The 27,571-nt window shown below is 41.8% G+C and overlaps 1 protein-coding gene across 4 annotated transcripts in view; it reads left to right on the top strand.

The window, feature by feature from the left end:
• LOC143287514 (uncharacterized) overlaps positions 1–27,571 on the top strand; it is a 32,425-nt gene extending 4,854 nt beyond the window's left edge. The window contains exons 3-10 of one of the 4 annotated variants that reach the window (XM_076595549.1): positions 5,720–5,984; positions 10,306–10,393; positions 12,538–12,685; positions 13,778–13,934; positions 16,083–16,253; positions 17,883–18,005; positions 24,526–24,639; positions 26,209–27,571. In XM_076595549.1, coding sequence (XP_076451664.1) covers positions 5,720–5,984; positions 10,306–10,393; positions 12,538–12,685; positions 13,778–13,934; positions 16,083–16,253; positions 17,883–18,005; positions 24,526–24,639; positions 26,209–26,513 — 1,371 coding nt within the window. In that variant the 3' untranslated portion in view covers positions 26,514–27,571. The remainder of the gene's footprint in view (positions 1–5,719; positions 5,985–10,305; positions 10,394–12,537; positions 12,686–13,777; positions 13,935–16,082; positions 16,254–17,882; positions 18,006–24,525; positions 24,640–26,208) is intronic. The other 3 variants (XM_076595551.1, XM_076595550.1, XM_076595552.1) reach the window with 3 other exon arrangements.

Below are 27,571 nucleotides of genomic sequence, written 5' to 3'. Positions count from 1 at the left end.
CATCAAGCTGTTCAGAACAATCAACACCATCCTGCAAAACCCCTGTCAATACACGTCAACCAACATTTGTGAAGACCAACCCCATTCAGAGAAAAGAATCAATCTCACCAGTGTCTGCAATTTCCGATCCTTCTGATTTTGTACTTGGAAGTATAATCACGTTTTTGGAAAACCTTTCTTATCAGTTTGTCAGCATCATGAAAAACATAACGGGCGTCATGACGTCCTCAATCTCTGAACTGAAATCAATATTGTCAAATTGCCGTGTGAATTCCAAATGAATGTATGTAAGGTAAATGTGTCTTTATTTTTTCTTTTCCTGAAGTACATTAGACAGATACTCTTTATTCTATGTATCTATTCACTTATGCAGACAGCAGGATGTAATGATGATGGGTGTGGCGCAGGCCTATTTCGTTTTTTGCAATGGAACTGTAGAAGTAAATGTAATTTTGACTATCTGATCCATTTTCTGCAAGATCACAACTATCATATAATTGCCCTCCAGTCCCTCAATTGTTATAAAAGCAATCTCCCTAAGTTAGAGGGTTACTTCTACCCTCCAGTTATTGATGAAACAGAGCGCAAAGGAAAAGTTAAAGTTGCAACCTATATTTCAGATTCAATTATATATAAAGCTAGAAAACCACCATGTTATAGTATAGACAAACGTTTGTATTCTTCAACTATAGAGCTTTCTGTCTTAGATAAAACATTAATTGTAGTTAACTGTTACTACCCTGATGGAGTTTCAAGAGGTGAAGCTGACTGGTTAATGGATTTAGATTTATCCCATAGCTGGATAATTCTAGGGGATTTTAATGCGCACCATGCCTTGTGGTCGGACAAAAATTGCGAATTCACAACCAACAATGAATATCTAGCGAATACCATAGTTCATTCTAACTTAACTATATTAAATGATGGTTCAATAACAAGAATCGCTGATCGGGCAGATCAAAAAAATTCTTCAATAGACATCTCTTTGGTGTCGACTGATATAAATCCATACTGTGAATGGCAAGTTCTCAAAACACCACTGGGGAGTGACCACCTTCCAGTTGAAATGGTATTATCTGTAAAACATGAGATCATAATTAAAGATAATATGGGGTTGAAATATAATGAAAAGAAAGCAAACTGGGATCTGTTTGGTAATATGCTGGCTTATTACTCTGCTGATTTAAATTTCAACACTGATGTTACATCACAAGAAGATTTAGAAATTTGTTATCGGTCTCTAAGGAATGTTATTCTGAAGGCTGCTGATGGTTCAATTCCAAAAGTAAAGTATATAGCCAATCCAAAACGGTCTGGTAATCCTTGGTGGAACAGCTCATGTGAAATAGCAGTCAATAAGAAAACAGAGGCTTTCAAAAACTGGCATAGGTATCGAAAAATCGAATCCAAAGAAAGAGTATCAGAACTGCACAACAAGTATAAACAGGCTAATAGTTTTAGTAATAAAACAGTGGCTGCTGCCAAAAAGATGTACTACACAAATCTGATTAACGACTGTACTAGCAACCCAACTGCCTCTTCAAAACTGTGGGGAGAAATAAAGCAAATAAAGGGTGTCTATAATCTTCCTGATCCTCCTTTGTATGAAAATGATATTGTGTATAAAACTAGGGAAGAGAAAGCCGAGTTATTTGCGGATACATTCGCAAAAATGAGTCAGACAGAATACTTGCCATCCTATGAGCAAAAGAGAAGGAAACAGTTTGAAGATATGAACTGCCCCTGTGAAATGGATAAGAATGATAGCAGTGCATCTTACATTAATGCAGACCTAACGCTGGGGGATCTATACCGTGCTCTCAATGCTGTTAAGTCAGGGAAAGTTGCGACAGGCTCAGATCCAATATCGTACAACATGATCAGACATTTTCCAAATATCTTTTTAAAAAGAGTGTTAGATTTTTTTCAGATTTGCTGGAATTCTGGTATCCTTCCAACTGATTGGAAGAAAGCAACCATAGTACCTATTCACAAACAAGGAAAACCTAAATCTAGCCCTTCCAGTTACCGACCTGTTTCGTTAACTCCCCATCTTGGGAAGGTTTTTGAGAGAATTTTGAAAACTAGATTAGAACACTTTCTGGAGAAGAAAGGAATTTTACCTACTTTCCAGGCTGGTTTTAGAAGAGGTAGGGGTGTTACTGATCATGTCGTCCATCTAACTTCTCATGTTAAGAAGGCACTCGCAAAGCGTCACTCCACGGTCGCAACTTTCTTTGATATTCATAGAGCCTATGACTCTGTGTGGCACTATAAATTGATTCATAAAGCAAATACAGTAGGGTTGGGAGGTCGATTTCTAAAATTTCTTAAGTCATTCTTATCCCAGAGGACATTCCAGGTGAGATTAGGGGGTATATTATCCAGATCAAGGTCCGTCAATATGGGTGTTCCCCAGGGAAGTGTGATTTCTCCCACTCTGTTTTCACTAATGCTTTATGATATGAAAAATATCAACACAAATGGTGCCACATTAGTAGCTTATGCAGATGACATAGCTCTCTGGAAGAATGTAAACTGTAATATTACAAAAAATACATCAAAACGAAATAAAATTATTAAGCATTTTCAAGATGCCATCGACAACATTGTGGAATATATGAAAGAAAGTGGTTTTCTCCTGTCTGCTGAAAAGACTGTTTTCGTCATATTTACTAAAAAGTTGATTGAATTTGAAGGTAGGGATGCTATTAAAATACAGGTAAATGATACTATCATATATCCGAATAAAGAGGTGAAATTTCTCGGTGTTATCTTCCATTATAAACTTTTTTGGACTAAGCATATAAACTACCTTATTGAGAAAGCGAGGAAGAAAATAGCTCTATTACGTGTGCTTTCTGGAATCCCTGTTATAAATTGTGGCAATAATCTGATCAATGCTGCAATGGGACTAGTCCGCTCAATTATATCATATGGTCAGGAAATCTATTTCACTGCTTCAAACTCTGATATTCATAAACTGACAAGTATTGATTCCTTAGCTTTTAAGATTGCACTTGGGTTACCGCGATGGGCTTCAATCGACAAAACATACAAAGAAGCTGGTGTTTTGCCATTACCTGAACACAGGAAATTATGTGCCTGTAACTACATGGTAAGGGCTAGAGCTGTTCCAAATTCGGTTGTCTCTGAAATTGATGAAGAAACGTACATCTGTAGAGAAATTCGTAACAAAGCTGTATACACGTCCTTGTTCGATTTTACTAAGTCAGTCTTTGAGAGTTGCAGTCTGCCTCTTTCCCAGATTGCGAAAATTCCGCATTGTTTTCATCCGCCTTGGCTGACTGAGCAAGCAAATATTATTTTTACATATGGACAATTAAAAAAGAGTGACAGTCCACTCATTATTGCCTCTCGGGCCAAAGAACTAATTAATACACGTTTCAAATATTACCTCCGTGTTTTCACAGATGGATCAATTAGTAGTAACTCTGAAGTTGGAGCCGCTTTTGTAATCCCCGAGCTTAACATTAAAAAGAGATTCCACTTAACTAAAGGTTGTTCAATTTTTACTGCTGAATTGTTTGCAATTCTGATGGCTTTCACCTTTTTTAGTGATATGCCTCTTGTGCCTGCAAAAATCCTTATACTGTCTGATTCAAAATCAGCATTGATGGCTTTAAATAATCAATCTTCATCTGAACGAGCAGATATTATGTACGAAATTTTGTATTTAATCCACCAGTTAATTATGCGAGGCTCCGACATTTCACTCTTGTGGGTTCCTGGACATTCTAATCTTCGTGGCAACGAAATGGCCGATTTTTGTGCCAAGGAAGCGGCATCGAACAATTCAGATTCAATCAATCACAATATTCCTATTTCTGTTTCTGAAGCTTGTACTATTCTCTCAACATATATCTGGAATTTCAGACAGAAACAGTTCTTAGAAAACTCAAAAAAGAAGCTCTAGTGGGATCTCTCTCTTCCAGCAAGAAAAGGCACTAACCCCCCAGGATCAATTTCCACAAGAAACTTGACACATAGGCTAAGAACTAATGCATGGTTATGCAGATTTTTGAAACCGTCACCACTATGTATTTGTGGTAAGACCCTTGACATCCCACATTTTTTGCTCGAATGTCCAGATACACATTTACATTTCAAACCCCTTCATGATATGATTACATCCTTTAATCTTCCATTAGTCATGTCCAGCGTTTTTCACCCTAGCAAAGAAAATGGTTGGTCTCTGACAAAAACCGCAGTTGACCTAATTAAAAGCCATCCAATTGGTCGGTTTTTCTAATTTGTTTCATCCCCTTTCTGTTGCAGAGGTTCCCCTCTGTTTTATTTAATCCAAAATAGTGTTTCGTTTTGGGTGATAGCGTCAGATTTACTTGTAGAGCAAAGTTCCCATTATTCTAATTAGTGGAACTGTTCGACCCTAACATGTAATATGTCGTCTTGATTACATTACGAAACCTTAATTTGATGAGAAAGAGTGAGAGACAGTGTGAATGTGTGTGTGTGTGTGTGTGTGTGTGTGTGTGTGTGTGTGTGAGTGAGTGGGCAGGGGAATGAGGTAGGGGAATTATAATGGGCATTTGTGTGCATGCATGGATGTATGTAGAGAGAGGGTGGGGGAGAAACGTATGTGAGTATGTGGGTGCGTTAGAATATTTTTTGGAGATAATGATATTAATGAAATTTGGTACCTTGATTTGTTAAATATGTTTGTTTGTTTGTTTGTGTGTGTGTGTGTGTGTGTTTTTTTTTGTTTTTTTTTTTTTTTTTTTTTTTTTTAAATCATACCTTCCTCAAATCAGAATTTCCTTGTGTTGCTCAGTTAATATTTTATTCAAATGGTTGCGAAAATGTCAGTACAACAAACAGTTAATCTGACAATAAATGGTTTCAGTCAGTGCATGCATGTGTGTATGTGTGTGTGTGAATGTGTGTGTGTGTGTGCGTGTGTGCATGTGTGTGTGTGTGCATGTGTGTGTGTGTGCATGTGTGTGTGTGTGTGTCTGTCTGTCTGTGTGGGTCTGTTGTATTTCATTAGGTATGCACACCACGTTTTCCTTAATCAGATACCATGTAGAAACACTCAACAGTGTTAGTGTCTCAGGGAGGTGGCAATGCGTTGGGACAAAATCCATGTATGCCTCAGCACAGTGCTGGGCAGATGACTGACCGGCAGCATCACTGGCGCGCTGGTCAGGACTGAGTGCATGCATATGTATTGTGTGCCTGGCAGTCAATTTCATCTGTAGAATTATGTTGGGGGTCAACACTTATTTTGAGATGTCTTCTTTTTCAGTGCGCCAGGTGCGTGCTGCACACTGGGCCTGGGTTTATCGTCTCATACGAATGACGCCCACTTTGCCATTTCCAGTCAGACTTGGGAGAAAGGGCGAGAGTGGGATTCGAACCCAGACCCTCACGGACACTGTACTGGCAGCTAAGCGTCTTAACCATTCTGCCAATTTCCTTCCTTCAAAACACACAAGAATATAAACGAATATAAAACAATATCAATACATTAAGTACACGATATAATCATTGATCCTCGAAATATTTTCACCAGCCATTGCTGCGATACCCTCTTTGAACATTGTAGATACTAAACCGACTAACCATTAAGTGTTTCATCCCATTATTTACATCTTTAATGGTTCACCGACATTGTAACAATTGCAAAACCCGTCTTTTTCGGCATGCTCCTGTATACCATGTTGCCATGTCTTCACAGGATGTAGCTTCCTGTCAACAGGAAAGTGAACCCCGGTCCCACAGTGTGAGTGGGGAAGACACCAGCACCAACCAGCCCTCACCAGCAGTGCGTCGTGATGTGGACACGACACCGTCGTCTCTGACTGGTCAAGGGAATGGGGTAACACGTTCAACGATTCGTCACTCAGAACATCATGGGGGGCTTGTTGAGCTACTGAGTGTCACCGCACTGAGCGACGTTCGGGCAGCGGGTCAAGAGGAAGGTGACCGTAGAACACATCACGGTACAAACTGAAATTAATAAACAATGAGGCCAAGAGATCCAATGATTAACAAATAGTAAAGAGTGGTAACTCTCTCCACACACAAGGTACACAACTTCAAGTCAGTACTGCTTACGCTACCAATTCAGCTAGCACCCAGGTAAATAAAAGGCACATTGGAACAAACCCAGACACTTCCCCCAGAAAGGAAGCGCCGGGCTTGCTCTTATACCGATCATTTGACATGTGCACACAGCAGCAATGACAGAAGAAATGTGCAAACACAAATTAGCTTTTATTCAAGACTGGCATAGCCTCTTTAATCCTCAACAAGCCACACAGAACACACGGACAATACAGAATGAGCACATGGTTGCCTCGGTGGTTTTTCAGCTTGAAATCAATAAACAATGAGGCCAGGAGATCAAATGATTAAGAAATAGCAGCATTGGCTTGAAGTTATGTACCTTGTGTGTGGAGAGAGTTACCACTCTTTACTATTTGCACATCACGTTACAGCTGTTGCTGCTGGGGGTGTAAACTGCTGCTCAGCTGTGTGTATCAGAAGAAAAAAAATTTAAAAAAACAAACAAAAAAAACATGCGATAATTATGATTATAATGTAAGCAGTAACAACACCATCGGCAGACAATTGAATTCTTTGTCTCTTGCTCAGCCGTTTGAAGGCTGCGGCAGATGTCCTTATCAAGTTGTGGTACAGGAATGCCGCATCAACAACTGCAGCGCCTCTTTCTTTTTATGTTTTTTTCCAAACATTTTTATTCAGACAAAGGTTTACGTACAAAATACAATATTTTACATTAGGAAAATACAACAATATATTGTTTCGAACATCAACCATTCCACATCAAGCATCACATCTGCAGAACAGCAAATATCAATTCAAACATCGATCTGTGTGATATCTTAACGCACTTTTACAATGAAATTGCAGTAATGACAGAATTAAAACTATCCATTTACACATTGATTCCACTGGTATTGCTGTGCCCAATTTACATCAAAGTAATATAGCCAGGTAAATGGGTTTTCATTCACTCATTATATATGTATTTCTATGTAGTATCGCAATGCTTGGTTCACATTAAAGCATAATGAGTTGTACACTTGTACATGACGACTATTCATTCCTACATTAATTTTAATGCTAATTAACAGTAACCATAACCATTCAATCCCACCTTAATTCCATATGACACAAATCTTAATCTTGTACAATACATGTGTATGGTGCCCATTTCTGCACACATTTGTTATTATCTATAAATATTCTAAGAAAACATACTTGTCAATTTCATATGCCTTTCTAAGAACATTTGTATTGTTGGATTTGCTTTATTGATTCTATATATGTACATAAAGAATTTGGCTATCAAGATATGTGAGAAGCGACCATCAGTCTTTGTTTTATTGTTTCACCCAAAGAGCACCAACACATGCTTGAGATCAAGTCTATCACAGTTTGACACTTTTCTTTAAAGTATCGTGCAAACTCTGTCCAAGACACTTGTACATGATTATATTCCCATAGACAGTGTCGGATCGTGTCCTATTTTTACACAAATCACATTTGTTGTCTGCTAACACTCCCATATTCATCAACATAGAATTTGTCACAAGGACACGATGATTAATTGTAATCTGAAACCATCATAATTTTATTTCTTGTGTCTTTAGTGTATTAAAAAGAATTCTTCCATTCGAGTTGATTTTCATAACTATGATCCCAATTTTAGCAAGCATTAGGTAGCGCTGGCTTCCCAATAAATATACCATGAAATCAATGTGTTCCCTTTCGAGCTTTTATCATAATGCTTTAAGCTTTTATTAAAATCCGCTCTATTGTGATTGTTACTTAATACAGTATTCTTTTCTCTTAAGAAGCTTCTAACTGAATTTACTGTACCAAAGTATTCCATGATTAGAACTGGGTTATGAATTATATCTTGAAATTAATGAAAATTTTAAAAATCTCCCAATTTCTTTTACAAGGTCTTTTACATAGTAGACAATTTTTTTCTAACCCAATCTTAGAAATACAAAACATTGCCACCAATCTTAAATTTGTTATTTTATTAAAAAAAAAGAAAAAAAAAAGAAAAAAAGAAAAAAAGAAAAAAAAAAAAGGTTCCATGCAAAATTTCTTGTTCCACGGCGTCAGAAAATTCTGAAAAACTGCGAAAAACTTCTTTCCAAAAGAGTTCAACATTCGCCCTCCAACTTCCGCTTCTCCTTGTTTTTTTTTCAGGCCCAGTGTTCTTGCCCTTGCGTCGAGGTTTCTTTGTTTTCAGTTCAGTCATGGATTTGGTTACAAAGAGGATGTTTTACTCATGTAAACAGTAATCAACACATGCATCATAAGCATGATGAAGAGACAATGATAGCAACGATATTAATCATGATGTTTTAACAGTAGACATGCGAACTAAAGCTGCTGCTGTTCTAGTCTTATCTTTAGTCGCTGGTAACAAAATCGGATACAAGAGCATCAGTGATAATATTTATAGTCAGATTCCTTCATGATACTTATACTTTATAGCTGAAAGATGATAATAATGATAATAATATATCATTATCATTATCAATAACAAATGACAACAACAGTAATCATCAGTATCACTATGATCGTCATCATTGTCACCACCAAAATGGTAATAACAACAGTGGAAATTATACAACAGTTCTCACGCCAGTTAGTTACTCTACCAGTCACAACAACAAGTAAAACAGTGAAAAGCAAGAAACAACTCACAGCTACTGTTTTTATTTGTTTGTTCTGATACTGTTTTTTGTTGGCTGTGGTAGTCAGTAGTCAAGACTAGCTATACACATCGTCGATTTCCATTTCTAGTTGCCTACATTTTATCTTCAACGTGGACATTATGAGAAACGTTAATGGCGTCTGTTAATTTTTGAATTACGTCAAGAATTAATGTTTCATTACTCAGTAAAAATAATGGAGAGAAAACCTTACAATAACGGTGACTCACTTGATAACCGACATGTTGCAAAAACGCCGTGTTTATCACAGAGGCATGCGTGCAATAAAGACCTGACACGCTGTCCTTAATTGGAGGTTGAAAAAGAAGTTAAATGTTTGGATGGTGTTGTGCTTTGTTTTGCTGTTTTTGTTGTTGTTGTTGTTTTCAGTGAATGTATCTAGATAATACACATCCTTTAATGTATCCATTGGTTAGGTTATACAGCCACCCATGATATGTTGAGAACTCTTTGTGTTCGCCCACCTGCATCAAAGTCCTCAAGGGGGTCGGTAAAAACGGTGGGTGGAAGGAAACACACGACAGACACTGGAGGAGAGCATGAAAGGGAAAGAACAACAACAACAAATAAACAAACAACCCCCTCGCCCCCCCCCCCCCCCCTTCCCTCTCCCTGCCCCCCCAACCCAAACAACAACAACCAAACACACACACACACACACACACACACACACACACACACACACACACACAAATGCGACGCATCAGTTCCATCCGGAAATATCTGTCCATTGACGCAACATCTAGATTTGTCGTTTCTCTCATTCTCTCTCGCCTTGACTACTGTAACTCTCTATTGTCTGGTTTGCCTGCTTCATCCATTCAGTCCCTTCAGCGCATACAAAACTCTGCTGCTCGACTCGTCCTCAGAAAGAAAAGATCTGAGCACATCACTCCTCTTTTGCAACATCTCCACTGGCTCCCTGTCTCACACAGAATAAAGTACAAGATCAGCACTCTATGTTATAAATGTATTCACAAATCAGCCTCTTCCTATCTCTGTGGCTGCCTTCACCTCTACACTCCATCTCGCTCACTACGATCAGCTTCGGATCCACTCTGCTTACGCATACCCAGATTCAAACTCTCGACTGTTGGCCGCCGTTCTTTCTCTGTCTCTGGACCTTGCAGTTGGAATGAACGTCATCTTTCGCTTCGTCAGGTCTCCGCACTCAGCTCTTTCAAGTCTGGCCTTAAAACCCACCTCTTCCCAAAATAGCCTCCCTTGCCTGCCCTTCCTTGTCTTTAGTTTCTCCAGTTTTAGAGTTATGCATGCGTGTGAATGACTGGTGCGAAAGCGCTTTGATTTGTCTCTGCACAAGATTCAGCGCTATATAAATACCATTATTATTATTACTCTCTCTCTCTCTCTCTTTCTGTCTCTCTGTCTCTGTCTCTCTCTCTCTTTTTTTGGTGGGAGGGGGACGGGGGGGGGGGGGACGAGGGGGGAGGATTGGGGCTTGGTTTTTTTTAGTTTTTTTTTTAGTTGTTTTATTTTTTACATGTATCTGTTATCACGTTTTCATACTTTTGTATTTCAGAGGACAGCTACGTGCCACAGGCGCTAGAAGACTTCGTTGTGAAGAAACAGGGCACCGAAGTGAAACAGATCAAGTCAAGGAAAGTCCGGTGAGCCTGAATTAGCTGTTCGTCACACACGTCTTCTGTGGAGCTTTCCCATGTCATGTAGCTAAGGGGTCAGCACGACTCTGGTGGTCAGACGTTGGTGGCAGCTCGGGCATTATACCTTTCGTTTCCGTTGCTTATCTTATTGTGCTTTATACTCGGTGACTGTGATACTTTTCCATGGAAAAACAAAACCAGGCAGCATTTCCAGAAAAAAAACCCATATGCTGATGATTTGTCGACATGTATGGATCCCAAATATGACAGCAAAAACTGGCCGCTAAATCCCTGCCGCCCGCGCGATCCTGGAATGCCCACTGCTCTTCCAGCTTTGTTGCTGTCGTTTAGCTCTTGGCTTGTCAGGGATTTTCTTTCCGCGTTGTTAACGCGTGCGGTTCTGCCAGAGTTCTGATTACTATGGGATTACATACAACGCCCTCCTATTGCCATCAAGCTGCAGATGAACGGTGATTTTCACACTGTGTAAACATTGCTAGTTTCAAAGCTCGTGAAACCTACACCGTCTGGTTTGCAGTAACTAATATGGCTGACAGCGTGACGTCAACAAATGTGATGACACATCGATAAAGCTCCATAGTGGGTCGTGTGTATAGAATTATGTCTGTCTACCTGTCTGTCAACATTTCTAAACCAATACTAGACTAGTCACTCACTAAATCCACACAGGTAAATCTAAACCAACACTCGACCATTGTCCAAATCCATATTTCTAAACCAATACTCGACCACTAACCAAATCAATATTTCTGTACTAATACCGTATCACTATACACCCAAATCAACATTTCTAAACGAATATCCAAGCACTAACCAAATCCACATTTCTAAACCAACGTTCAACCACTACCATACATCATTGTCTTCAGTTTTATTCTGACACACTAACCAAATCTCTAAACCAATATTCGACTTCTTTCCAAATCCACTTTTCTAACTCATTATTCAACCACTAACCAGATCCACATTTCTTGACCAATCAAGCTGAAAGTTTATACTCTAACTAGTTCTGATCTTTTCTCTATTATAGACAAATACGGGATAGGCCTGTTGCTGCAAAGAAACAACTGGGTGGACTTTGGTGGTGATAATCTGTCTGTGGAGTGATGGCCTAGGAAGCGAGAGAATCTGAGCGCGCTGGTTCGAATCACGGCTCAGCCGCCGATATTTTCTCCCCCTCCACCAGACCTGAGTGGTGGTCTGGACGCTAGTCATTCGGATGAGACGATAAACCGAGGTCCCGTGTGCAGCATGCACTTAGCGCACGTAAAAGAACCCACGGCAACAAAAGGGTTGTTCCTGGCAAAATTCTGTAGAAAAACCCACTTCGATATGAAAAAAAAAATGCATGCAGGAAAAAACAACAACCCAAAAATGGGTGGCGCTGTAGTATAGCGACGCGCTCTCCCTGGGGAGAGCAGCCCGAATTTCACACAGAGAAATATGTTGTGATAAAAAGAAATACAAATGCAAATACAAATATTTTCTTGGCATGCAGCTTTTCCCTGGGGTGTGTAGAAATAAGGCACGGTCATGGTAATGAGGGACTTTCTGGGTTGAGCTTTCTTCACGTGATTGGTGCGGATCTCTGCCGTTTGCTTGCCTGCTTTTCTTTGCTTTTTTTTTCGGGCAACATCAGGGAAAGAGATCGACAGACGAAGACAGAGAGAAAGAGAGAGAGAGAGAGAGAGAGAGAGAGAGGGAGAGAGAGAGAGAGAGAGAGAGAGAGAGAGAGAAAACAATGTCGACAGCAAAAGGTGAAGAGCTTCTAATGCCCAGCGTTTTGCTGATTTGATAAGCATTGCTTAGAGCCGATTATGCTTATTTATCACCCTTGCCACCATTTAAAGCACTGGTCTAAGAGAAAGAAAGAAAGAAAGAAAAAGGATAATCTGTTTGGGAGGCATGATCTATCCCAAGTTGCCTTCCATTCCGAACTTGTAGTATCTCTCTTACCATCTTCACACACACACACACACACACACACACACACACACACACACACACACACACACACACAGAAGCGCAAGAGCGGAAACGCGTACACACCCCACCCTCTTCTATCTGACTTCTCTCCCACACACAGGTGACACAGCCATATGTCAGCTATTGCCACGCTCTGTTGTCAGGTCGTACTACAAGAAGCAGGACAATCTGATAGAAGTCTTTGAAGACCTGAGCGGTGCCACAGCCTTCCAGAGCGGCTCTGAAGACGAGACAGCCAAAAGCAGAAAGCTGACCACGTTGTTCTCCAAAATCACCTTTGCCGTGAATCTGGTCAGTCACTGTGGAATATTCTAGTTTGTGTGCGTTGGAGTCTTCTTGTTGTTCTTGCGTGTGCGTGTGTCTGCGTCTGTATCTGTGTATGGGTGTTTGTCTGTTTGTCTTAGTGGTGTTAGTGTTTGTCTCAGTGTGTGTGTGTGTGTGTGTGTGTGTGTGTGTGTGTGTGTGTGTGTGTGTGTGTGTGTGTGTGTGTGACAGAGAGAGAGAGAGAGAGAGAGAGAGAGAAAACGAATTCATACAAGGTTTTAAACAACGCATAATAGACTGTCATAAACAAGATTGGTCAAGTAAACAATTTGAAAGTGATATATACGCTGCATATCGCTGTTTTAAGTCATTGTTGCGACCAGAAAAGTACATTTCATCTATCATTAAGTTTCTTACTGTCTTTGCTTAAAAAAAAAAAGAATTATCTTTCAGGCTAGGCATAAGTGATATGAATTTGCACAAAAGATACACAGAAAAATCAAACTCCTGCCATTTCTGCAAGGCTGAAGAAGACGAACGCCATTTTCTGTTAGGATGTCCAATGTATCAGTTAATCAGGGTAAAAATACCTTATGAAAATTTTCAGAAACATAAATGAATACACAGACTTAGCGTTACTTTTACAAAATGAAAACAGGCCTACGACTCTCTCTGTGGCAATGTTTATTTATTACGCCTTAAAGAGAGAGAGAGAGAGGGAGAGAGAAAGAGAGAGAGAAATGACATGATTATATCACTTTTCAAAAACCTTAAAGTTACTGCAGGAATTGTCACGAACTAAAAATCTTTGTGTACTTTTTCAGTTATGAAATGTTGTGTCCATGACATTGGTCCCTTCCCCCTTTATTTTCGGTATATTGTGTGTCTCAGTTGTATGTACCTTCTTTGCAAACAGGCCGGTTGCCTTGCAGTGAATATTTTTCTGAGTTCTGAGTTCAGTGGAGGGGCAGAAAATGCTGGCGACTGTGCCTGGATTCGAACCAGTGCGCTCAGATTCTCTCGCTTCCTAGGCGGAAGTGTTACCTCTAGGCCATCACTCCATATGGGTCCTCTGAACATTTCTAAAGCCCACACAGTCAGACAGAGCGTTATGTCCAGATGCTGCTGGGGGCCAAGCTGGCGGCCAGCATCCTGTCGTCGTCCATGTCCATCATCTCCAGCCTGGTGGACAGCGTGGTGGACCTGCTCTCCGGGGTCATCCTGCTGTGGGCGGCACGGGCCATCAAGAGGAGAGATCCCGACCTGTACCCTGAAGGTCGGTCCAACAGGACAGCAAGGAAGGGAGTGGAGTGATGATAGTTTGATGCTGCTGCTGTTAAGAAAAGGAAGGAGGAGGAGGGGGAGGAGAAGAAGAAGAGGAGGAGAGGGGTAGGGGGGGGGAGGAGAAGAAGTGTGTTGTTGAAGAAGTGTGTGTTGTTGTCTTCTAATGGATTCCATGAAGTTATCTCATGGAAATATAAACTAACCTTTCGCTAAAAGATTAAGGGACCGGAATCGCACGATCCTTATGGGGTGCAATAAAATAATGTGATACTGGACATTCGGTAGCTCAGTCTGCCTTTCTACCAGCACAGCTATATTTCTTGAAAGCCTTTCCGTCTTTTTTGTACGAAACAGAAAAGGCTGGCTCTGTGCTCACTTTGTGAACGGAACCAGAGGGACTTAAGGTGCAACACACGATGCAAGACAAGGCGTTTGGACCCAAACAGACAAAACGTAACATGCAGATATAGAATAGAATAATAAAAAAAAAGAAGTCTTTATTACCAAGTGTACCGGGGTTACAAGGAATACTGGGGGCGGGGGGGTGGGGGGGGGTGGGGGGGAGGTAGTACATAACAAGGTACGAACATAAATCGAAAATCATACACAAACACAGACACAGTAGAAATTAGGATACACACAAGTGCATAACAATACAAAGCCTTGTGCATACTCACACATGCACGCACTGCACACACACACACACACACACTCTCTCTCTCTCTTTCTCTCTCTCTCTCTCTCTCTCTATCACACACACACACACCGACACACACACACACGCGCGCGCACACACACACACACACACACACACACACGCACACACACACGTTTGAACAGAAGCCGCATATTACATGTGGACTGGGCTGATGACTTGATCTTCATGTAGATGGTTGTTGATTGCACAATTCTATTTATCATTACTGGATTTGCTCGAGAGAGAGGGCATTGACTGCTCTGGGGAAAAGCCTATTGGCGAAGCGATTGGTTTTCATCCTTATACATCTGTACCGTCGACTAGAGTGGAGCATCTCCAAAATCCCAAAAAGCTGGGTGTGATTCGTCCTGGCTGATTGATTTTTTTTTTTTTTTTTTTTTTTTTTTTTTTTGAGTAGCCGCTTATAATAATTATATGTCGTCTAGAGAAGGTAGATCAGCCCCGGTAATCTTGGAGGCAGTAGACGAACAGCTACAGAGACAATGAAACACTCAGCTGTTGTGATCGTTACGTGGTTTGAAGGAAGGGAAAGGGGCTATTTTAATGTTTACTTCATAATTTTGTCCGTTCTGTTGTGAATGTAACATCTCAATTTTGCGGAAGAAGTTTTATGAATAAAGAATGTATCCGTTCATTCTCGTGGCTTGTCCGAGTCAGTGGATGGACAGACAGACAGACAGACAGATAGATAGATACATGGTAAAGTTTGTAGACAGATACATTGAGAGAAAGGTGCATAATTAGATACAGTGAGTGAGTGAGTGAGTGAGTGAGTGTGTGTGTGTGTGTGTGTGTGTGTGTGTGTAACATGTTATTTCAGAGTCTTTTTCTTTTGTCATTATCAGTTACTTCCTTCTTCATTCTACTCTTCTTATCATCACCATCACCACCACCACCACCACCACCACCACCATCATCATCATCATCATCACTGAGATCTATCATTTATTCACCTTTTTTTTTTCTCAAGGCCTGACTAAGCGCGTTGGGTTACGCTGCTGGTCAGGCATCTGCTTGGCAGATGTGGTGTAGCGTATATGGATTTGTCCGAACGCAGTGACGCCTCCTTGAGCTACTGAAACTGAAACTGAAACTGAGAAGTAGCAGCAGCAGCAGCAGCGACACTAGTAATAGTAGTAGCAGTCCCAAATGCCGACTGTCCTAAAACCCTCTTGGCCGAGAGAGTGGGGATGTAACTTGGGCAAGACACTCTCCACTATAATCAAATTCTAGCCCAGATAGTGGGGACAGCAGTTGCCTCCTCTGCTGTTCTGATGGTCGAGGTCGAACACGACAGACTATCACACATAGTAGAAGTTGTCGTAGTAGTAGTAAAGTTGTTGTTGTAGTTGTTGTTGTCGTGGCATGGTTGTGGTGGTGGTCATCCTCCTCCTAATCAACAATGTTATCGTGCCGTCTCAGGGAGGTCCAAGTTGGAGCCTGTGTCCATCGTCATCCTGTCAGTGGTGATGGGTCTGGCCTCCGTTCAACTCATCCGCGAGTCAGGGGAGAAAATCGCCACCCTGGTCTCCGACCACACGGCCTTGCCCAGCATGGAGTTGTCTACCTTCATCATCGCTGGCAGCACTGTTGGTCAGTTCGTAGAGCATTGCGGTGCGGCAGATGTGGAGTTCGGTGACAATGATGATGATGTGGAAGATGACGATGACGGGTGTCAATGATGATGATGTGGAAGATAACTGACGATGATGGGTGACAATGATGATGATGTGGAAGATAACGATGACGGGTGACAATGATGATGATGTGGAAGATAACGATGACGGGTGACAATGATGATGATGTGGAAGATAACTGACGATGACGGGTGACAATGATGATGATGTGGAAGATAACGATGACGGGTGACAATGGTGGTGGTGAAGATGGTGATGATACTGAGGGATAGTCGTTGGAGGTGGGAATGTTAAGTTTTGATGGTTGTGTGTGTGTGTGTGTGTGTGTGTGTGTGTGTGTGTGTGTGTGTGTGTGTGTGTGCCCGCGCGTGTGTAGATATAATACTAATACTAATAGTAATAATTTATTTTTATATAGCGCTATAGTACAAGCATAAGCAAGCTCTAAGCGCTTTACAATCCAGTAACTAAAGTGAAGCAAGAAAGCATATAAAAAGTAGCAGAAACATAAAACAGAATCATTAATATTGTAAAAACACAATGCATGAAACTCACAAAGTAACATACTATCAATACTACAACTGTTACACTCCAACACTCACACTAACATCGTGGCACACGCATAGACACACACGTGATTAAACCGGTGAGATAACAGCAATTTTCACTTACAATACATACATGTAAAAAGGAACATCATTGTAATCTGCATGCCACAGCTTTTGTAAAAATTGTAAAATAAAATTTTGGGTAGAAAAGGTAAAAGGGGTAAAACTCGGGTCATTCTCCCTTTCGAACAACACCACCACCATCCATCTACCCACCCCCATTCTCTCTACTTTCCCATCACACACACTCACATTGCCATGGGCCTGGGACAACAGCACTATTTGAGTTATGGCAAGTGTGTTTTTTTAAAGAGATAAGTTTTAAGATTTGCTTTAAAGGTACAGAGATGAGTTGTTTGTCTGAAAGCAATAGGCAGAGAATTCCAAGTTGTTGGGCCGAAGACGGAAAATGACCTCTTTCCACAGGAGTTAAGGAAGTATCGGGGAACAGTTAGCTGGGAGGAATTAAGCGATCTCAATGTTCTGTTTGGCAAGTACGGGTTAATAAGCTCAGAAAGATATGAGGGTGTGGTATCATAATTCAGGCACTGAAAGCATAGGCAGGCAACCTTATATTCAATTCTGGCTTGAACAGGCAACCAATGAAGTGTTCGCAGGAGAGCAGTAGCGCTCTCTCTCCTCAACTTTTTAAGGACGAGTCGAGCTGCACTATTCTGTATTTTCTGGAGCTTGTAGAGTTTATCATTGGGAAGGCCAGCTAAGAGAGAATTACAATAATCTAGGCGGGATAAAAATTTTATGAAGGCAACAGCAAGTTTGTTGGCGGCATCAACAGACAGGAAGGGGCGGATTTTTACTAATCTTACGAAGCTGAAAGTAAAGAACTTCACACATCTTGGTGTGTAGACATGTGTGTGCGCGCACTCGGCACGCGCGTAGTGTGTGTATGTGTGTATCTGCGTTTATGTGCATGTGTCCATGTGTATATAGACGTGCTTTCGTATGTGTGCATGTAGTGGTCAAGTTCATTCTGTGGTTGATCTGTCGGCGGGTGGACAATCCGTCAGTCCAGGCTCTGGCTCTAGATCACCGCAACGACGTCATGTCCAACACTGTGGCCATTGTGTGCGGCTATCTTGGTTCGTATGTGGTGTTTCGTGTCATCAGCTTTAGCATCTTGGTGCGTCTGTGGTGTTTTGTAGCATCTTGGTTCGTATGTGGTGTTTTGTAGCATCTTGGTGCGTCTGTGGTGTTTTGTAGCATCTTGGTGCGTCTGTGGTGTTTTGTAGCATCTTGGTTCGTATGTGGTGTTTTGTGTCAGCAGTTTTAGCATCTTGATACGTCTGTGGTGTTTTGTAGCATCTTGGTGCGTCTGTGGTGTTTTGTAGCATCTTGGTGCGTCTGTGGTGTTTTGTAGCATCTTGGTTCGTATGTGGTGTTTTGTAGCATCAGCTTTAGCATCTTAGTTCCTATGTGGTGTTTTGTAGCATCTTGGTTCGTATGTGGTGTTTTGTGTCAGCAGTTTTAGCATCTTGATACGTCTGTGGTGTTTTGTAGCATCTTGGTACGTATGTGGTGTTTTGTGTCATCAGTTTTAGCATCTTGGTGCGTATGTGGTGTTTCGTGTCATCAGTTTTAACATCTTGGTACGTATGTGGTGTTTTGTGTCATCAGTTTTAGCATCTTGGTACGTATGTGGTGTTTTGTAGCATCTTGGTACGTATGTGGTGTTTTGTGTCATCAGTTTTAGCATCTTGGTGCGTAGCGTATGTGGTGTTTCGTGTCATCAGTTTTAACATCTTGGTACGTATGTGGTGTTTTGTGTCATCAGTTTTAGCATCTTGGTACGTATGTGGTGTTTTGTAGCATCTTGGTACGTATGTGGTGTTTTGTGTCATCAGTTTTAGCATCTTGGTGCGTATGTGGTGTTTCGTGTCATCAGTTTTAACATCTTGGTACGTATGTGGTGTTTTGTGTCATCAGTTTTAGCATCTTGGTACGTATGTGGTGTTTTGTAGCATCTTGGTGCGTATGTGGTGTTTCGTGTCATCAGTTTTAACATCTTGGTACGTATGTGGTGTTTTGTGTCATCAGTTTTAGCATCTTGGTACGTATGTGGTGTTTTGTAGCATCTTGGTACGTATGTGGTGTTTTGTGTCATCAGTTTTAACATCTTGGTACGTATGTGGTGTTTTGTGTCATCAGTTTTAACATCTTGGTACGTATGTGGTGTTTTGTAGCATCTTGGTACGTATGTGGTGTTTTGCGTCATCAGTTTTAGCATCTTGGTGTGTATGTGGTGTTTTGTGTCATCAGTTTTAGCATCTTGGTGTGTATGTGGTGTTTTGTGTCATCAGTTTTAGCATCTTGGTACGTCTGTGGTGTTTTGTAGCATCTTGGTACGTATGTGGTGTTTTGTGTCATCAGTTTTAGCATCTTGGTGTGTATGTGGTGTTTTGTGTCATCAGTTTTAGCATCTTGGTGTGTATGTGGTGTTTTGTGTCATCAGTTTTAGCATCTTGGTACGTATGTGGTGTTTTGTGTCATCAGTTTTAGCATCTTGGTACGTCTGTGGTGTTTTGTAGCATCTTGGTACGTATGTGGTGTTTTGTGTCATCAGTTTTAGTATTGTATGTGACTATCTTGGTACGTGTGTGGTGTTTTGTGTGGTTAGTTTCAGTATCGTATGTGGCTATCACGGTACGTAGACAGGCCTCCATACATGATGTGGTGTTTGGGCTGTCAGTTTCAGTATCAAGGAGCATCGAAGTGAGCGGGCTATTAATTGTGAAACAAAAGGCAAAGTCTTCAAGGCTCACGTGTTGTTCCTTTTGAATAACAACACCCAAAACGCTGGAAGTTATTCCTTATTGGTATGATTCTCATTCAGTGTCTGTCTTCAGTCAGAGGCCAAACTCAAAGCGCTTTACAAACACAGACTCGGAATCGAGTGAAATGTGGGTGTGGGTGGAATCAAAGTGAGAGAGAGGGCAGGTGGGATACCAGTAATGACATATAATTACATCCATCAAATTCATATTTTTGCCCACGATCAGAACTGACGAGTGTTTGTTGAACCAATAGTTTGTTTGCTGGAAACGGAATTTTGTACACGGCAATTTATGTCTGCGCTGTAATCATTGTTTTGCATGCAGTATTGGCAATATTAACATTTTTACCCGTGCACTCTTCGATGTTGAAGTGAGAAATCAAATCCACCCGAATGGGTATACCGGCTTGTGACATTGTGCACCATCTCTGGTTCGACATTCTTATATTATAATTAACATTTTTACCCGTCTGCAGTACAAACCATACGTGAGAAAGTCCAAAACGGGTGAAAATGTTAATTATATATATATGTTTGTCGACTATAGTAGAGGATTTTAAAACGAACTTGTGGAGATTAGAAAGGTGTCTAAAAAGGGATGCTTTTTGGGGCATTCCATGCACCTAGCAAGAGGCTTGGAAAGAATGGGGGATACGCAAAGTGAAAGAAAAAATGTGACCCATGGGTCAGTTCGAACTTACCCGTCTGTGTTAAAAAACATACATGAAAACGATTAAGACGGGAGTGTGTATATATACAGATGTTTGGGTCAGTACTCGTAATGAAACTTGTCTCGATTCTAAACGCCGGTATGTCCGAGTTCGTGGGGCATTCCATGCATCAAGCAATGGGCTTGAAATAGAAAAATTCGTAAAGAAATCGGGAAGCTTGTCGCTGTCATATCTCCAGGAGCGGACATGCGCGAACGAGACGTATAAGGCAGTTCGATCGAAAGCGGTCAGTGTACGCGATCGCCAGGTTATTTAAAGTGAAGACGGAATGAACTGTACCATGCTTCGCGAGAGGATGAAAACAGAGTGGGGGACGAGACAATAGGTTGTGATCCTAACATGAACATGACTGAAAATAACAAAACAGCTTGAATGAAACACCTTCACGTGTGTGCGACGTCAAAAGAGTGACGGCAGTCTCCTGTGGTGGGTCCGTTCTTTTCGGCCTGTTTCGTTGTACATCCTTGCTCGGTTCCGACAGCACTGACCAGGTACACGTGGAAACCGCACACCATTCCCTGTATTGCAGTGCTCAAATGCGTTGCACAGAGGACTTCACATTAAAAAATGAGCGGGACTGGTGGAACTGACCTTCCTTAACAACGTGCTGTGCAGAAAAGTCACATACCGAAACAGGAAAGTGCATTTTAACGGCCGAGTCAGTGTCCGTGCTGAACTTAACCGTTTCAATTGGACAGCTGCACGTCCCTTTCTCGTCAGTGATGCTTTGGCCGGCTGTGAATGTTCAAGTCAGCGATTTCACATGTGTGTGTGTGTGTGTGTGTGTGTGTGTGTGTTGAGAACTTCATTCCGTGATTGTCCGTGGTGTGTGTTAGCTTCTTTCCTCGACAGCACGCGTCACATACGTGTGTGCTGTGTCCTGTGTTGCATGTCAGTGTGCTCCTGGCCTTCCGTGGAGAACTGAGGGCGAGACATCATGTAAAATATTTAGCTCCACAGATGGCCATTCTTTCCGTACGCACACAGTTGTTCATGTTACGTTCGGAACCCATCAGTTGTCTAGTCCTCCACTCTTGTTTTCATCCTCCCGCTGAGGCACGGTGCAGTTCATTCCGTCGTCTTCACTTCAAGTATAAGATTGTCAGTGCACAGTAACCTCTTTCCTACGTCCCCTTCGTGCACATCCACTTCGGCAGACAGGACAGGTCGTGCATGTACAATCACAACATTCTTTCAACATGTGTCTGGCAGTGTACAGTGACAGGTTCATTCCGTGTTTGCCAGTGTGTCCGTATAGTTGCCGCGGGGGCTCAGGCTGACTTCATTCCGTGACTTATGATGTTGTGCGAGCCAGTGTACACTCACAAGTTCATTCCGTGATAATGTGTGTAGGGTTGACAACTTCATGGTTCCGGGATTGTGTGTGTAGGCACTGACAACTGACTTCATTTCGTGGCGCACCAAACCACGAAATGAAGTAAGGTGTCAGTGCCTACACACAGAATCCCGGAACCATGAAGTTGTCAACCCTACACACATTATCACGGAATGAATTTGTGAGAGTACACTGGCACGCACAGCATCATAAGTCACGGAATGAAGTCAGCCTGAGCCCCGGCAACTGTACGGACACACTGGCAAACACGGAATGAACCTGTCACTGTACACTGCCAGACACATGTTGAAGGAATGTTGTGATTGTACATGCACGACCTGTCCTGTCTGCCGAAGTGGATGTGCACGAAGGGGACATAAGAAAGAGGTTACTGTGCATTGACAATCTTGTACTTGAAGTGAAGACGGAATGAACTGCACCGTGCCTCAGCGGGAGGATGAAAACAAGAGTGGAGGACTAGACAACTGATGGGTTCCGAACGTAACATGAACAACTGTGTGCGTACGGAAAGAATGGCCATCTGTGGAGCTAAATATTTTATGTCTCGCCCTCAGTTCTCCACGGAAGGCCAGGAGCACACTGACATGCAACACAGGACACAGCACACACGTATGTGACGCGTGCTGTCGAGGAAACAAGTTGTCTAACACACACCACAGGCAATCACGGAATGAAGTTCTCAACACACACACACACACACACACACACACACACACACACGTGAAATCGCTGACTTGAACATTCACAGCCGGCGCAAGCATCACTGACAAGAAAGGGACATCCAGCTGTCCAATTGAAACGGTTAAGTTCAGCACGGACACTGACTCGGCCGTTAAAATGCACTTTCCTATTTCGGTATGTGACTTTTCTGCACAGCACGTTGTTATGGAAGGTCAGTTCCATCAGTCAAGCTCATTTTTTAATGTGAAGTCCTCTTTGCAACGCATTTGAGCACTGCAATACAGGGAATGGTGTGCGGTTTCCACGTGTACCCGGTCAGTGCTGTCGGAACCGATACAGCAAGGACGTACAACGAAACAGGCCGAAAAAAACGGACCCACCACAGGAGACTGCCGTCACTCCGGCTTTTGACGTCGCACACCCGTGAGTGTTTCATGTAAGCTGTTTTATTACTTTCAGTCATGTTCATGTTAGGATCAGAACCTATTGTCTCGTCCCCCACTCTGTTTTCATCCTCTCGCGAAGCATGGTACAGTTCATTCCGTCTTCACTTTAAATAACCTGGCGATCGCGTTCACTGACCGCTTTCGATCGAACTGCCTTATACGTCCCGTTCGTGCATGTCCGCTCCTGGAGATATGACAGCGACAAGCAGTCCTGATTTCTTTACGAATTTTTCTATTTCAAGCCCATTGCTTGATGCATGGAATGCCCCACGAACTCGGACATACCGGCGTTTAGAATCGAGACAAGTTTCATTACGAGTACTGACCCAAACATCTGTATATATACACACTCCCGTCTTAATCGTTTTCATGTATGTTTTGTACCACAGACGGGTAAAGTTCGAACTGACCCATGGGTCACATTTTTTCTTTCACTTTGCGTATCCCCCATTCTTTCCAAGCCCCTTGCTAGGTGCATGGAATGCCCCAAAAAGCATCCCTTTTTAGACACCTTTCTAATCTCCACAAGTTCGTTTTAAAATCCTCTACTATAGTCGACAAACTTATATATATATACTTAACATTTTCACCCGTTTTGGACTTTCTCACGTATGGTTTGTACTGCAGACGGGTAAAAATGTTAATTATAATATAAGAATGTCGAACTAGAGATGGTGCACAACTTCGTGACAAGCCCGGGTATTTTAGACACCTTTCTAATCTCGACAAGTTCGTTTTAAAATCCTCTACTATATTCGACAAACTTATATATATAATTAACATTTTCACCCGTTTGGGACTTTCTCACGTATGGTTTGTACTGCAGACGGGTAAAAATGTTAATTATAATATAAGAATGTCGAACCAGAGATGGTGCACAACTTTGTCACCAGCCGGTATACTCATTTGGGTAGATTTGATTTCTGACTTCGACACCGAAGAGTGCACGGGTAAAAATGTTAATATTGCCGCAGTATTTTACAGTGTGATGTGTTTTGCATGCAGTGTTTTACTGTGTGATGTGTTTTGCATGCAGTGTTTTACTGTGTGATGTGTTTTGCATGCAGTGTTTCACGGTGTGATGTGTTTTGCATGCAGTGTTTCACGGTGTAATGTGTTTTGCATGTTGTGTTTTACTGTGTGATGTGCTTTGCATGCAGTGTTTTACTGTGTAATGTGTTTTGCATGCAGTGTTTTACTGTGTGATGTGTTTTGCATGCAGTGTTTCACGGTGTAATGTGTTTTGCATGTTGTGTTTTACTGCGTAATGTATCTTGCATGCTGTGTTTTACTGTGTGTCTTTTGCATGTTGTGTTTTACTGTGTGTCTTTTGCATGTTGTGTTTTACTGTGTGATGTGCTTTGCATGCAGTGTTTTACTGTGTAATGTGTTTTGCATGTTGTGTTTTACTGTGTGATGTGTTTTGCATGCAGTATTTTACTATGTAATGTGTTTTGCACGCAGTGTTTTACAGTTTACTGTGTTTTGCATGTTCCGTTTTGTATGTGACATATTTTGCGTGTGGTATTTTATTTACATGCAGTCTTGTGACACACACCCTCTCCCCCAATCCCGCCCTACCATCCACCTCACCACCCCTTCCGTCCTGCATAGGTTCCAGAAACTTCCAGGCCCTGACACACTTGACGGGTTTCATCTACACGGACCCTCTGGGCGCTATTCTCATCAGCTCTTTCATCATCTATAACTGGTGGAAGACCGGATCTGGTTAGTCTCCGTCTGTGTGTGCGTGTGGGGGGGTGGGGGGTGGGGGGGGATTGCCTCTGTGTGTGTGTGTGTGTGTGTGTCCGATGGTAAGTCAGTCGGTCGGTTAGTTTGACACAGGTAAGCTATGTCCTAAATATTTAACTAACTCAAACTTTCAACAACAAAAAAGCAGCTTGAATTAAACATGACCGCTTTCCACAGTCGTAGAAGACTGGAGATAACTTGATGTGCCATAATTATGTTTCATAATTAATCAACATATATAATAAAGGGTCAATTTAAAATTACCAGCAAATAATGAACAGCCAGCTATAGCGTAGTGAAAAATGTTTGAAACAAAACCTTTGTTACCGATACTTATCTCGACGATTTTCGAGGGGCTCAAATCTGGGACCCGATGTCTGGTTCCTCCATGAGCACCACCATTACTCAGTCTTCACAGTGATCGAAGAGTATCGATGGACTGATCAAGGTGTCTCATGTTGTGGTCATGTGTCCCATGCTGACTCGGCTTTGTGACGACCCCGGGTGTTGCGCGTCCACAAACCTTGACCTCCATGTCTTCTTTTTTCGATTACATAACCATCAACTTACTGATGATTCATTCTTGACGTGACGTTGTCCACTGGGTGTTTCCGTGTTCCTATCACCCATTCAAATCATGAGATGGATAACAAGATCTATAATATGCATGTTTGATCTTCTGCATGCATTAATCTTTTGTGAAGGGCTATGACTCTCAAAACAGAAGGTGAGATTGCAGTGGCTCTTAGTACTGCAGTGGCTCTTAGTACTGCTTGCAGTGGCTCTTAGTACTGCAGTGGCTCTTAGTACTGCAGCCTTGGCGTTGGCCTTTGGAAACCATCCCAACACCGACTGTCGTAAAACCCTCTTGGCCGAGAGAGTGGGGATGTAACCTGGGCAAGACTCTCTCCACTAAAATGAAATTCTAGCCCGGACAGTCAGGCAATAGTTGCCTCCTCTGCTGTGCTGATGGTCATAGTCGGACACGACTATCATATATGCATACACACACGAAGGGGGTTCAGGTGTTAATATGTCCAGAAATCTGCTGACCTGAGAGATCCGAAATTTTTTCAACCCACAATCGAACCCAAGATCCTGTGACTGAAAGTCCAACTAACCCCTTACCCACTGGACAAAGGCCCTCAGGTTCAGGTTCAGGTTAGGGGTGATGCCAAGCATTGTAGCCTTGCAGCTTTGTACGCCCCGTCGGTTTTCGTTTTTTGTTGTGTTTTTTTGGGGGGTGAGGGGGGGTTGGCCACATACTCACAAGGCCATGTTCACCTTTGACCATCAAAGTCAAACATTATTTCCTTTATAATATCATGGTCATCAATAAGATTATTAAAGGCATTTATGTTGGGTGCATGTTTGATATCTGGAGTTAGTCTATTCCAGTTATTAGTTATTCTGTAACTAAAAACATAATTTTCCAGTCTTGTTGCTACAATGATGTTGCTTCTGGATTTTGTCAGTACTGTTAACTGTGTACTGTTACGGGTGAGGTCAATGTGTGTGTCACTGTCTTCACTGTGACTGCTGCAGAACAAGTCAGGCTGCTGACAGGCCACACTGCCAGCCAGGCCTTCCACTCCCAGCTGACCTGGATCTGCATGAACCATGACCCGCGGATCACGCACATCGACACCCTGCGGGCCTACCACTATGGCAACAACTGCCTGGTCAAGGTGGACATCGTCCTCCCGGCTGCCATGTGCCTGCGTGAAGCTCACGACATTGGAGAAAGTCTGCAGCAGAAGTTGGAGAGCCTCCCTCAAGTGGAGAGGGCTTTCGTGCATGTGGACTACGAGTTCTTGCACAAGCCCTCCAGCGAGCACAAAACTGTTTAATCAAATGTTGTGTTTGTTTTTGTCAAGATGTTTCAATGTATCAGTGTGTGTGTGTGTGTGTGTGTGTGTGTGTAACAATAACAATAATGGTTTATTCAGTTTTTGCAAGCCATCTGGCCCATATGAACAGGAGAAATAACGTAAAGTTTTTACTGCAAAAATCATGTGCACTTCTCCACACACGCAGTTCCATGTGGCAACATGCATGCATACAAAACGACTATTATTAGGTTTGGTTTCACTTTCCAAGCTCAAAGATTTAAATATGTATAGTTACTTTAAATGATAGTTCAGCTGTCAGTTTCAATCATTTGTGTATAATTTGAATGCTGGTTTAGCTGTTATGTTCTGCACACTAACTGTACATTAAAATCTGATGGAAATCAATAATAGTAAAGAGGTGAGAGCAGCACACCAAAGACAGATTGACATGGAATGACAAATCTTCAATATACCTATCACATTATTCACAAAAGGGCCATGTATGACCCAAATCTTCAATATACCTATCACATTATTCACAAAAGGGCCATGTATGACCCACATCTTCAATATACCTATCACATTATTCACAAAAGGGCCATGTATGACCCAAATCTTCAGTATACCTATCACATTATTCACAAAAGGGCCATGTATGACCCAAATCTTCAATATACCTATCCCATTATTCACAAAAGGGCCATGTATGACCCAAATCTTCAATATACCTATCACATTATTCACAAAAGAGCCATGTATGACCCAAATCTTCAATATACCTATCACATTATTCACAAAAGGGTCATGTATGACTCAAATCTTCAATATACCTATCACATTATTCACAAAAGGGTCATGTATGACTCAAATCTTCAATATACCTATCACATTATTCACAAAAGGGCCATAGATTTGTTGTGTGGCTGGGATTTCAAGGATAACTGATTGCACCTCAGTAAACACAAAACATAACCATGTTCACATGCATCTAGTTGACTGACATAGCCAGCTCTCTTTCTGCAAGATGATCTCTTTGTGTGTGTGTGTAACTCTGTGTGTGTGCGTGTGTGTGTGTG

The sequence above is a fragment of the Babylonia areolata genome, chromosome 11, assembly GCF_041734735.1.
Source record: "Babylonia areolata isolate BAREFJ2019XMU chromosome 11, ASM4173473v1, whole genome shotgun sequence".
Taxonomy (NCBI): domain Eukaryota; kingdom Metazoa; phylum Mollusca; class Gastropoda; order Neogastropoda; family Buccinidae; genus Babylonia; species Babylonia areolata.
The sequence above is the reverse complement of the archived record's forward strand: the minus strand, read 5'-3'. Positions and strand labels throughout refer to the sequence as shown.